Consider the following 13810-nt stretch of genomic DNA (forward strand, 5'->3'; position numbering starts at 1 on the left):
GAATTGACTGTTTATTTTTGTGAACGAGGGAAGCCATATTTTTTTTATTTTCCTGCAAAGAAAAGTAATTATACAAAAAATATCCCCATTCTCAGAGGATACAGAACTGTTAAAAACGGGTTTTCAGACTAATTATTCACAATAGCTTGAAACTCATCCCAAAGATTCAGAAACAACTGAAAAGTGAATTTTGAAGAAGAAAAAATGTGGAATCCCTTTTGAAAATAAACTCCTCGCTTATCGAAGAAAAAGAACACTTTGCTTGGATACATGAAAATTTGTGCACAACGGTATTAAAGACAAATAAAACAATAAGTAACACTTGATGCGGTTTGGCACACACTGGATGCCATCATCAAAGATAAACAAACAGATCAGAGTTGACTATTGAGAACTCTGAAATAATGAGTCTTCCATTGATGAACAAGTGTTATTGGTCAGAATGCTCCCTCTTGAAAACTCAAATTCCCCTGTTTGAAACGAACTTCATCCATAGTGAAAAAAGATACCAGTGTTGATTTGTTGTCATTTACCAATGTGTTTTAGTAGGATTTTATATATGCAGCTTTGAAAAAATCCAAACGTGAAAACACAAGTCTTTTTAGACTTTTTTTTCAGTAGTTCAGAAAAAATTTTACAAAAACATCTCTGTGAATGACAACAAATCAGCAATGAGTATTCCTTCATCATAGATGAAGTTAATTTCAAGAGAAAATCTCTTGGAGGCAAAGGGGAGCGAGTGGCCACTTCGTCAGCAGAAGGCTCATAGTTTTGCTAGTCAACTGAAGTTTTTTTTTGTTTACCTTTGATGCAGGCACCCAGTGTGTGCGGAAATGTGTTACTTATTTTTTTATTTGTCTATAAATACATTGTGCATTAAATTTACACAAACATCAATTGTTCAGTGTTTAGCAAATGTAAAAGATACACTATATATATATATGCACTTTTTTCACAAAAACTGGGATCATTTCCAGAAGCCATACAAACTTCCCCGATGCATAAATATTTTTCTTGATTCTTCTCAATTGTTCACCTGTGATAACTTTTTCTTCTGCTAATTAAGATGCTCATAAGGTTTTTCTTTCACAGTACAATTGTTTTTAGGCATGTTTTAGTAACACAGACAGTGGGAAAAACTTCTGGCAGCATATTAGAAGAGATTTTCTTTTGTCTGTATCATCATGTGCTTTCTTGTACCTGACCAATCTGAATATGATTTACTTCAAACTTCACATTCATAATCTCTCTCCTCTTGTGACCTCTCTTGTGTGTGGCTAAACAGCTTTTTTGAGGGAATGATATACCACAAAGTTCACATTTAAATGATTTCACTCCACCACTGTGAATCCTCCTGTGACTAATCAGATTTGATTGATATGAAAATATTTGTTTGCAAATTTCGCATGCAAATTTTCTTTTTTGAGTACGAGTCCTCCTATGTCTTCTTAAATTTGATTGATCTGGAAAATCTTCAATGCGAAATTCACTTTTGAAAAGCTTCTTTTCAGTGTGGATCTTCCTGTGCCTTCTCAGATTCGATGAATCTGAAAATTTTTTATTGCAAAACTCGCACGCTAAAAGCTTTTCTTCGCCATGAGTTCTTGTGTGGGTGACTAAAGCACTCTTCCGTGGGAATGATCTATCACAAAATTCACATTTGAATGGTTTCTCTCCGGTGTGAATCCTTCTGTGATAACTAAGACCAGTCTCACTTGCATATTCTTTGTTACAATATTCACATGAAAAGGGTTTTTCTCCAGTGTGACTCATCCTGTGCCTTTTCAAAGACGATTTCTCTGAGAATGATTTACTGCAAATCTCACACACAAAAGGTTTTTCATTCGTATGAATTCTAATGTGCGTGAATAAACTTTTTTTATGAGAGAATGATTTATCACATCGTTCACATTTAAATGGTTTCTCAAAAGCATGAACCCCCATGTGGCACATCAAAGTTGATCTTCTTGCAAATCTTTTGCTGCAAACCTCACAATCGTAGAAAGTCTTTCGAACATGAACATCATTTTTATGGACTTTGAGGTGTTGCTTCCGTGAAAATACTTTTTTACAAAAGTTACATTCGAAGGTTTTCTCTCCAATGTTCATCTTTTTAATAATTAATTGACAAAAAGTCGAATTACCATTTCTTCATTCGAATGAGCTGACTTTGTTTCCAGTGTCCTGTTTTCGAGTGGATTAAGTTGGAATCAATGTGCTTCTCTGGAAGACCTACAGAGAAAATGATATGATCTGTATGCTATCTACACATATTGAAAATGTGATGTACATATAACTAACTCTCCAGTTGGAATTTTTAATTTCCATGATCAAGTTAAAAAATTTTCCTGTCTTTTATTCCATTTACATTGAATAGGTCATTTCAATCACTTAATGAAAAAAAATAGATCTCTTACTAATATCCCCTCTGGGGATGGAATAAAAATGACTTGATAACGAATAAGTTCAATCTGCTAATAATACTGGGGGATCTTCAAAAACTGATGTTATATAGGGGAGGGGATATTTTAGTCTAGACTCATCCCTGGCAGGTGACGTTATATCAAGAAATATGAACATAATAGAGAAATGAAATATGAAAATATCTAAGTTTGACTATATATACTGTGAAACCTCGCTGCTGATAATCAATACACTATTTCTCTTAAATCTCATTTGAAACAGTCTTAAATCTGTAATCATCCCTCCCCCACCATATCATCTCAATAGTGTTAATGAAGTTACCACTGTGGCTATTTTTTATCCAAGACACTTACACTAGTCTTGTGGAAAGCAAGATGAACACTCAAACACGAATTTTATTAACTGAATAATTTGAATTTTGAGAGTCAAATGCTCGTAGGTGCAGTTTAGATGGTACGCTAATGCTACTAATGCCTTCTCTCGATATAACTGGATATACAAGATATACAGAAGACTGGATGTTGTGAAGATATTTATTATTTGAGATGTTAAATTTTTAAGGAAGGAAAAAACTCATCACTGCCTCTACCGGGAGTCGAACCCGGGTCCCTCGATTGCCGGACGAGTGCTCTGACCGCTAAGCTACAGAGGAGATAGAGATTTTCCTTCGATAGAGCGTATATATGCCGAACGGAACCGTGCAATGGACGGTGAAACCGATCAGCTAATAGCTTATGGACGACGAGCCACCAGAGGGCTATATATATGACATGAATGTCGCTCTCCACTTGTCAATACAAGATATACAGAAGACTGGATGTTGTGAAGATATTTATTATTTGAGATGTTAAATTTTTAAGGAAGGAAAAAACTCATCACTGCCTCATCGAGGGACCCGGGTTCGACTCCCGGTAGAGGCATGTCATATAACTGGATATACTACTACTACTGCCTAACCGTACATGCATCTTCTAACAGTTTTCAATCTAAAAAAACTTCAAAACATAAAGACGCCACCCCGCAGGGGGTGACTATGTGCCTCATGAAAAAAATTCCCTGTCTCTTCTTTGTTTTTTTCAAACCAGAAATCAAAAGCTGAGATGTGAGGCCACCTTCAGCAAAATCCCCAGCAGCCTAGGCAAAAGTCACCCCAGTTTATGGTACCCAACAGTTTGAGTGGGTATCTAGTGTTACGTATGAATTTTTTCAAGTGCTGGTATCTATTTTTCATGCTATGAATGTAGTGTAACGATTGAATATTTGTACCATTGCAGGCCTGATGTTCTCTGAACAGCAAGACTTTTTTTTAACAAGGAGATAAGCTTGCATTTGTACCTTGAAGTCGGGAAAACCAGAACACACTCACACACAACTGCTTTCACAATGATATTTTTGAAAAGCCAACAAAACATCTTTGGATTAAGGATTCACTATTAGAATCCAGATGATTCACCACTTTGTCTTTGCTAAAATTCTAAGTAGTGCGGCCGAAGCTTATTAGTTCCATTATTGCTAAAAAAAATTGGATGATTTAAAAAAATAATTCAATCTTCTAAAAAAAAAAATCTATGCATTATGCAGGAAATGAAATCATGATTTCATAAATTATCATGCCATATCTTGAATGTTAGGGAAAATGTTGAAGAATCATACTAAAACATCTACTCTACCGAATATTTTGGAAAAGCAGATTTGTCATTATTTGTATAATTAAGTTGCTGCAGAAATGACTTTTTTATCAAGGCTAAACAATGTTAATAATAAACAGTGTTTATTGACAAACAAAATATGATAATCGCTTTGCATTTGCACATACAATTTTCAAAAGTAAATCTTTTTGAATTTAATTTTCTCTCCCATAGGCATGGATAATTTTATGGCATGTTTGGGACATTTTGCGTGTACATTTTTCACCACAAATGTCACATTCAAAAAGTTCTTTGATTGTTACCTCTCAGATACCTGGTTGATTTGAATATAATTCATTTCGAACTTCGCAGTCATTTGGTTTCTCCTCCTGTGACTACCCCTGTGTTTGACTAAACAGTTTCTCAGTGGAAATGATACCCCACAAAGTTCACATTTGAATGGTTTCTCTCCAGTGTGGATCCTCCTGTGATTTATCAGATCCGATTGACGTGAAAACTGTTTGTAGCAAAACTCACATACAGGTTTTTTGTCTGTATGAATTTTTCTGTGGGTGACTAAAGCACTTTCCCACAAGAATGATTTATCACACAGTTCACATTTGAATGACTTGTCTCCAGTGTGAATCTGCTTGTGACTTCTCAAAGCTGGGTGATTCCTAAATGCTCTGTTACAAATTTCACAAGTAAAAGGTTTTTCTCCAGTGTGAGTCATTCTGTGCCTTTTCAGTGTCGATGGATCAGTGAAAGCTTTCTTGCAAAGTTCACATGCATAAGTTTTTTCTCCGGTATGAATCTTCTTGTGTCTTATTAGAGATGAATGATCTGAAAATGGTTTATTGCACACCTCACATACAAAAGGTTTTTCGTTTGTATGAATTCTTGTGTGCGTCATCAGACCATGTTTATATGAGAATGATTTATCACAGCTTTCACATTTAAATGGTTTCTCAAAAGAGTGAACTCTCTTGTGGCACATCCAAGAGTATTTTCTTGTGAATCTTTTACCGCAAACCTCACATTGGTACAATATATCTTGAATATGTACTTCATTTATATGAACTCTGAGATGAAACTTATTTAAAAACACTTTTTTACAAACAGAACATTCGTTAGTTTTCTCTCCGGAGTTCATTTTTATCAAGTCCTAAGCACACAAAGCTCCAAAAAACTTGTGGCAAAAGAAACTGCTTTTCAGATAGGAACAATTTTAGTTGTATTTTTTTTTCTAACACAGAATACTTTTAAATTTTTTGCAATTGAAAAAAAAAGTTCATCACTGCATCAATAGGAATGGAGTCTTCTTGGGAAACTTTTTTATCCAATTCTTTGAATTTTTTGAGCAAAAGTTTTTATCTTTGATGCCTCCTGCTGGTTTTCAATAATACCTATTACTATCTCCTGTTACACATGCAAACTTTATTCTTTTTCGATCTTTGTCATGAACCAGAGAATTTCAATAAGAAAAATTAGATCAGAAGTTCATAAGAGCATCAAAATGTACTAGCAACGAACCTGAATTAACTATTCACTGCTTGTTAGTTTACATTAAATCATCATCATTCACATCATCAAACAAGTCCATCAAAATCAAATCTGATTAGTTCACATCAAATCATCATCAATCAATTAGGCTATGTCTTTGTTTCCTATATCTTGTTTTCAACTAAGTTCAATGTGGTCAGCATGTTTCCGAAGGACCTACAAAAAAAATTAAACAATCTATATTCTATCTATATATATAAAATTGATTTTCTGTGAGAGATGAATGTGTGTATGTTCTCTATACAAAACTACAATTTCAGATTCATCGTCACCAAATTTTGCATATATATACCAAATGGGACACAACTTGAACGATAGGCTACTTTAAAAGTTTGCCAAATCTGGGCAAATGTCAAAAATGGGCGAAAAACTGTCAGGCAACAATGTTTTTTGGGCCTCAACAATCATTTGATCATTTTTGTCACACCACGGTTATTTTCTGCACGCGAGGGCTAATTAGAACCTCACCAATCACTTTTGGAACGTTTACTTTGGTTAATGTGGTTCCCTAGTAATGCGGTTCAGACGTGTATTATGCCATTACAATGGTTTGTCACTTCTCTAATCCTCTTAGTATATATGTATAATAGGTTTTGCCTTTATAATGGTTTGTCACTTTTTCAATCCTCCCAGTAATGAAGCTCTTTGAATAGACGGCAAATCATCAGCATCACTTTGAGGGTCAGGCAAAGGATAATCCCCATAGAAATCAGTGTTAAAATGGTAGATTTTATTGTAGAAATGCAGACATTTAGTGGGGTTTTTTGCCACATAAATAATTTAAAATATTGAATTCTCAATTTGTGAAATACTGAGTTTGCTTATAGATACGAAGCCCAAGAGATTAAATATGTAGTAATTAGCCAGACCTACTTTTGAGTTGAATATCCAATCAATAACATTGATTTCAACTTTTCATTTATATCCTCTCAAGCATGAAAATTAATGTCTCCTTATTGTCGTTTAATATTCAACTGCATCAATTTATATAGTTAGGATGTTTTAAAATTAATTATGGTTCCATAAAAAGTACATTGAAAAAATTCCACAGCTTTAACTAAGCATTTTTGAAAGCAGAGACAGGCAAATGGATTAGTTGAAGTTCAAGAGAGGGGGAATTGAAATACCTAGCGCCCCTTAAAAAGAGAAAAAAAAATTCATTTCTGTTTCTTTAATCTACATTTGTTTCTTTCATGAGTCGCATAGGAAGTCACCATATTGGTTAACTTGGACCCAGTTTGTTTGTATGTTCCTCAAAGAAAGAGGGAGATATCACGTGATCCAAAAAGTTTCCGACATGATCAGCTAATAGCTTATGGACGACAAGCCACCAGATGGCTATATATATGACATGTCGCTCTCCACTTGTTAATGCAAGATATACAGAAAACTGGATGTTGTGAAGATATTTATTTTTTGAGAAGTTGATCTTTTTAAAAAGGAAAACGCTCCAATGAAGGAAATCTCTATCTCCTCTTAGTAGTGAGAGCACTAGCCTGGCAAACAAGAGACCCACGTTCGACTCCCGGTAGAGGCAGAGATGAGTTTTTTTTTCCTTAAAAAAATCAACATCTCAAAAAATACCAGGTGTACAAGTATGAAATGCGGATTTCAGAAAACAGATGGTGCACCAATGCAGTTTGTGCTATGAAGATTTGACACTGCGCCATTTTGTTGTGTCATCAACAAGTGTCAGATGCGCACGAGTGATAAATTGGAAAAGTGTGTGCATAGTGTTGTATTGTTGTGTTCAATATGTCGAAAGTTATACTGAACAAAGAGCATTCACGGACAGCATTAATTTTTTTGTTTTCATTTGAAGAAAACTGCTGCTGAATCATACCGATTACTTCGAGAAGCTTATGGTGAACATGCTCCATCGGGTGAATGATGGTTTTGGTTTTTCAAAAGTGGCGACTTCGACGTTGAAGACAAGGAACATGGAAAACCGCCAAAAGAAAAGAAGATGTGGAATTGGAAGCATTGTTGGACGAAGATGATACTACACAGACACAAAAACAACTCGCAGAGCAATTGGGCGTTAGTCAACAAGCTGTTTCCAATCGCAATGCCCCATGACAATGTGAAATGCTCCTTGACAATGGTCAATGTGCAATGCTCCATCACATACAGCAAAAGCGGTTCGCGGCACGTTGGAAGCATTCAGCTGGAAGTTCTACCCTATGCGACTTACTCACCAGACTTGGCTCCTTCCGATTACCACTTGTTTGCATTGATGGGTCACGCACTTTCTGAGCAACGCTTTGGTTCGTTCGAAGATGTGAAAAAATAGCTCGATGAATGGTTCGCAGCAAAAGGGGAAGATTTTTACTGGCGTGGTATTCACAAATTTCAGGAAAGATGGGAGAAATGCATAACAAGTAATAGAGCATACTTTGAATAAAGCACTTTTTATCATTCTTCCGAATTTAACGTGTTTTTTTTTGAAAAAAAATCCGCATTTCTTACTTGTACACCTGGTAAATACCGTATATACTCATGTATAAGCCAAGTTTTTTTGTGGAAAAATTCGTTCCTCAAGTTGGGGGAGTCGGCTTATACTTGGGTTAGTTTTTGATGAGAAAATATCGACCCCGCAATCAGTAGCCATTTTTATAACAGTGTTCGAAAAACCGGCATTATTGGTATGGGATATGTTCAAACCCCACAGAACCAACAATGTCAAAGCTGAGGCAAAGAAATCAAAAACATCATTGGCTTTGTGGGCTAACGTCGATTGTACAGCCTTGATTGTCGTCGATTTTGAGGGATTTGTGGACAGAATGGATGAGTTTCGACGATAAAAAACTACAAAAAGTGGTGCCTTGAAGAAACCTGACATGGGCCTAGTGTACCATGAGGCGTGGAATTCTGTTTCCGCAGAAATTATCTGATCCTTCAAAAAATGTTGCATCAGCAATATGATGGACGGAACTGAAGATGATATCCTCTGTGAAAGTGACAATGGCGATGACAGCCCAGATGAAGATAAAAACGAAGATGCTGCACCCACTATGTTGATCTAATGGATTACGATGAGCTTGGAGACTTAGAAGAAACAGATTAAAAAGTCTGAATCGTTTTCTATTGTAAATTTCTGCAAGCTATTCATTTTTCATAAAAATATAAGAATTTTTTTTCTCTCTAAAATGCACAGATTTTTTGGGGTCGGCTTACACACGGGTTTTTAATTTATTGCGGTTTTGGTGGTCCTGAAGTGGGGGAGTTGGCTTATACACGAGTATATACAGTAAATTCACAACATCCAGTTTTCTGTATATCTTACATTAATAAGTGGAGAGCAACATCATGTCATATACTTACTTATTTGATGTTCTGATTGCTATTCATTTTCAAACCTGGAATGAAATTCAAATACTTCTTTTCCTATTCATCTGATTTTTTGCTAACTATTTTGCTCATTTTCACCGATCTGCAAAATTTTTCAACTATTTTCACTGGTCTGCAGTTGTACAAAGGTTAAAGCACACTATGCCGCAGCAATAAAAAAAATATATATAACTCCATTTACCTCCAAAAATTCTTTCTCGCAGAATAACAAGAATGAAAAGAAAATTTCTATATTTTTGAATATTATTTTCCACTTGAACATTTTTGTGGAAAACCATCACGGCCAAGCTCGTTCTATAGACAAGAGTAGCCATGGCCCCCACATCCTGAAGCAGGGCCCCTAGGCTGGGATCTTTTACGGGCCCCCCCCGACCAGACTTTCACGGGACCCCTTTATGATGAATTTATAGCGTGAAAAAACAAAAAAATTATTAAAATCCTCCCAGGCCCCAGGGTTGGAGCCTTGTCAGCCCACCCCTTGTGGAGGCCATGAGAGTAGCAATTGCAGGAGTCTGTCCAGCCAAAATTTGGGTCTGTTTTTTGGACCCTTCAGAAAATTCTAGATCAGAAAAAAAAAAGATCTTTCACAAAATACAAATTAATTAAACCATAAATTTGAAACTTCATTTCTTTTGTAATAAATTAACTAGATTATTTCGCTTCCCACAAATTAATGCCCCCTTTTCATAAAAAGAGGACTCGACAAAACTCTGGATAGACCCCTGAATTGTATAAAATTGTTTTCAGTTTTCAAGCAGAGTTCTCAAGAATATACTCTCTTCATGGGTCTTTAAATTTTTCAACTGCAGAAACTTTTCTTCTGTACAAACAGAACACTTCTAGCATTTTTTCCCAGTGCAAGTGAGTCCTTTTATGAATGTTCAAGTAGCTATATCGTGAAAATCGTTTACAGCAAATGACACATCTGGAAGGTTTTCCTTCCACTGTGTACTCACTCACCTGTGACTAATCAGAGCTAATTTATGTAAATATGATTTTTGGCAAACTTCACATCCATACGGTTTCCCGTAGTGCGAGTTCTTCTGTGTCTGACTAAAATACTTTTCAGTGAAAATGATCTGCCAAAAAGTTCGCATTGTATGCGAACTTTTGCGGTTTTGCTCCAGTATGAATCCACCCATGACCTCTCGGAGATGGATGATTCGAGAATGCTCTGTTGCAAATTTCACATGCAAACAATTTTTCTCCAGTTTGAACTACCCTCTGCCTTTTCAGAGCTGATTGACCTGAAAAAGATTTCTGGCAAACTTCCCCGGAACATTGTTTTCTGCCAATATGACTTATCATGTGCCTCTTGAAAGATGATCGATCTGAGAATTTTCTACTGCAAACTCCAACTATACAGGTAAAATATTTTTCATCTGAGTGTGTGCGTGACTAAGCTGCATTTGTGTAAGAATGATCTACCACAATTTTCGCATTTAAATGGTATCTCTGTTCTCTGTAGAGTGGACCCCTTTTGGAGGCTTATGAAATACTTTTTCTTGAATCTCTTGTTGTAAACTTCACATTCAAAGAACTTGCCTTGAATGAACTGATCGGAATTTTTATGAATTTCGAGATCAGACACACATTTGAACACACTTTGTTACATACTGCACATTCAAAAACGTTTTTCTCTGTGTTCATCTCTTCATGAGTTCCAATTGATAAAGCTTCAAAAATGAGATCAGAAAAACTGACAAAAGCTTCAAAATTATACCAGCAACAAACTTGAAAAAAGAAGGATGATATTGGATCATCATTCATCGGTTCACATCAACTTATTCTGGCTTCAATTCCATAGTCTGGTATGGCTGCCAACTTTAGAGAATGAGAATTCAGGTTTTTGCACAGATCTGAATTCCGTACAAAAATAAATATACATTAAAAGGATCTTTAAAAAAAATTTAGGGATTTTTCATGAGTAAAAGGGAAATTTCTCTCAAGGATATTTTCCTGTTGCAAAAACCTTGACAACTGCAAGCCATCACCAATCATGGCCAACATTGGTTAAAGTCGTTGGCTTAAATTACCTCTCAAACCAAAAAATCTGTTGGGCCCAAAACGGGACATATGCATAAAACAGATATACATGCGATCATGCCAATTTTGGATTTCAAAAGGCCAGATTGACGCTGGGTGATTGACGAATTTTGTATTTTCTCCCCAAAAGTGAAATATTTTTTGTGATTTGACGAAATGGCGACAATTTGCAACAATGCTTATGAAGCAGCAGCAGTTTTTTTTTTTGGAGGGGGGGGGGGGGTAAATTCTTGGGAAATAATTTTTTTCCCTAAATGCAGAGATTTTTTACAATCATGGGCAGGAGGTAAAAGAATTTTTTGGGAGTCCAGAGATAAAGTACCAATCCGGGAGACTTGGCAGTTATTCAACCACATTTAGTGCGGATCACTGTGCATCTGAAATACCTGCCAAGAAAATAAAATTCTCTGTATCTCTAACAAGGGACCACTCATTTCCCCCCCCCCCCCAAATTTTATACAGTCTGAATTTTTGTATCACCCTCAAAATATTTTGCGTGTAGCTAACACTTTCCATGGCCATCACGGCCGCAAGATCGCCTACAGTTTTCTATGCGTGATCACTGAATCGGGGGTCTGAGGAAACACCAAATATTTCGGACTTCATGCAAGGCCGCCATTTCAACTTTTTCCAGGGGGCAGGGCAAAGAACACATACTCAATATACGTATATATTTCCTCTTGTTTCTCCATTTCTATTTTATTTTTTGTAATTTTCGTGAAAGGTGGAAAGGGGAGGGCAAGTCTGCCTCACCATTGGCATATGCAGGGGGGTGGGGGGTTGGGGTTTTAACCCTCCTCAAGCCGAGATTATAGTTGTATTTTACAGGGAAAAACATAACCCCCCCCCCTCGAGAAGAAAAAAAATTGAAAACCACCCCCCCCCCCCCCGAGAAAATTCTGTGTATGCCTATGTGCCTCACCCTGACCACTCGCCAAATGACGGGCCTGATTTTATGCCTGTGAAAAAGTCAGAAAGGACCCTTTCTTCGTATTCAAGAACGTTTTTCTCATGCTTGGTTTCTAAGAAATTTGGCTGGCATCCAAACTTTTCTTTTAGAGATTTGTCAAGTCCTGGTATATTGGATTATTAGGCCTATAAGATGTCAATTTTGATGCAATATCGTGATGAAAAAGAAACTTACAGCCATGTTGAATTTTTACAATGTTGAAGATGTTTGCAGAGTAGAGAAATCTGTATCGCAGAGGGACCAAAACTTTGGCAAAATTGGTGCAACCTCTCTTACCTGGAATCTTAGCCACTCAATACCTCCACTCACACCACAGAATACCTCCCCATGATGTCAAGCTTTTTATCCTCTGTAATGTAGGGCTTGATGATCAAAAAAAAAAAAAAATTGGGCACCAGTCAAAATTTTTGGAGCCAAGCATGGTATTTTCCTAAAAAGGGGGGGGGGGAGGTTTTTTTTTTTGCTTTATGGCCTCGTCAGATGTTGAATATGCTATTATGATAGTAGCAAATGTTGTCATCTTTAAACTCCAATTCAAACAAACACACATAGAAAATTTTATGCGCCAATAAATATTTCCCTAGTTGCCATGGCAAACTGAGAGTTGTCAAGCCCTATTGTGATGGAATTGCCTATAACTTTTCTCACACAGGTTTTTATTTGTGTAACTTTTAATTGCTATGATGTTGAAGATGCTGGCGATTAAAAAATTTTAGGTCCACCAAGTAGCCAAGACCTCAACAAAATAGGAAATCATCCATTTGGCAGCTACCTTGCTTATGGAATCTTAGTTTTTCTTTTTAATGCTCTAAGCACAGAGATAATCCAATCATCACTGGGAATTCTGCAAGAAGGAATGGAATCCTCTTATAGGCCTATGTATTGTGCTTTAACCCTGGGTGCACAGGTGAGAAAATGTTCCGCGAGTTCACAAGTTGGATCTCACAGATCCATCTTTAAATTCATTTTATATAAAATACTAGCTGTTACCTGCAGCTTCACTCGCATGGATTTAGTCATCTGAAAATTGCTTGGGGGCCGTTCAAGTACTACAAAAGCAAATTTTTAGCCAAAATTTTTAGTAAATTTTGACCCCCCCTCGTCAACAAAAGTCAGTAAAATGCTGACCCCCTCCGCCCCCCCCCTGTCAGCAAAATTTCGTTATCAGCTCTGCCCCTCTGAATCCTAACTCATATTTTCATAAAGGGTGGTTGATGACATAAGCATTATCCAAACCCCCCCCCCCTTGTCATCAAAAGTCAGCAAACCGGAAACCCCCTCTTCCCATCGATGATGACGTAATACTTGAACGGTCCCTTGGTGATGATTCTTTCCAATAACCTTTGAATCCCTCATGACCCCCTTACCCCCAGATGTTGCACAATTCCAGAAATCCTGTCTTGGCGAGGTTCTATATTATGAAATATAATAATGAACGAATTTCATAATTATAGCGCCCAGCAGTTTGGGCTCAGGCCTATGTATTGTGCTTTAACTCTGGGGTTAAAAAATTGGGCTCAAAAGTTATGCAGATAAATCATGCTGAGCCGAAACTGTTCGAGCAGTATTTATGAAATTCGGTCAGTAGTTTTATTTTGTAATATGAAAACACACAAGGGATTTTTTGAAATTCATATTGTAAGGGGGACATAAAAAGGGGATTCAAAAATTATCATATATATCTTATAAAATTATATTTGGTAAGATATATATATATATGATAATTTTTGAACCCCCTCCCTTCTTATGTCCCCCTTACCATATGAATTTCGAAAAATCCCTTGTTAATGTGTTTTCATATTACAAAATAAAACTACTGACCAAATTT

The 13810-nt window shown here is 36.5% G+C and overlaps 1 protein-coding gene across 3 annotated transcripts in view; it reads right to left on the reverse strand.

Annotated features, from left to right (window-relative positions):
• Positions 1-13810, reverse strand: part of LOC149068300 (uncharacterized) — a 61044-nt gene continuing 47234 nt past the window's right edge. For 2 of the 3 annotated variants that reach the window (XM_089251752.1, XM_089251754.1), the window contains exons 2-3: positions 5586-5771; positions 1-2232 (exon numbers count right to left, since the gene is read on the reverse strand). In XM_089251752.1, coding sequence (XP_089107878.1) covers positions 1183-2109 — 927 coding nt within the window. In that variant the 5' untranslated portion in view covers positions 2110-2232; positions 5586-5771 and the 3' untranslated portion in view covers positions 1-1182. Of the gene's footprint in view, positions 2233-4180; positions 5772-13810 lie in introns of those variants that run through there. The other variant, XR_016195210.1, reaches the window with a different exon arrangement.

This window comes from Pholcus phalangioides, unplaced genomic scaffold (assembly GCF_987345545.1).
Source record: "Pholcus phalangioides strain wild (caught in Gottingen) unplaced genomic scaffold, Ppha-v1.0 ptg000027l_1, whole genome shotgun sequence".
Taxonomy (NCBI): domain Eukaryota; kingdom Metazoa; phylum Arthropoda; class Arachnida; order Araneae; family Pholcidae; genus Pholcus; species Pholcus phalangioides.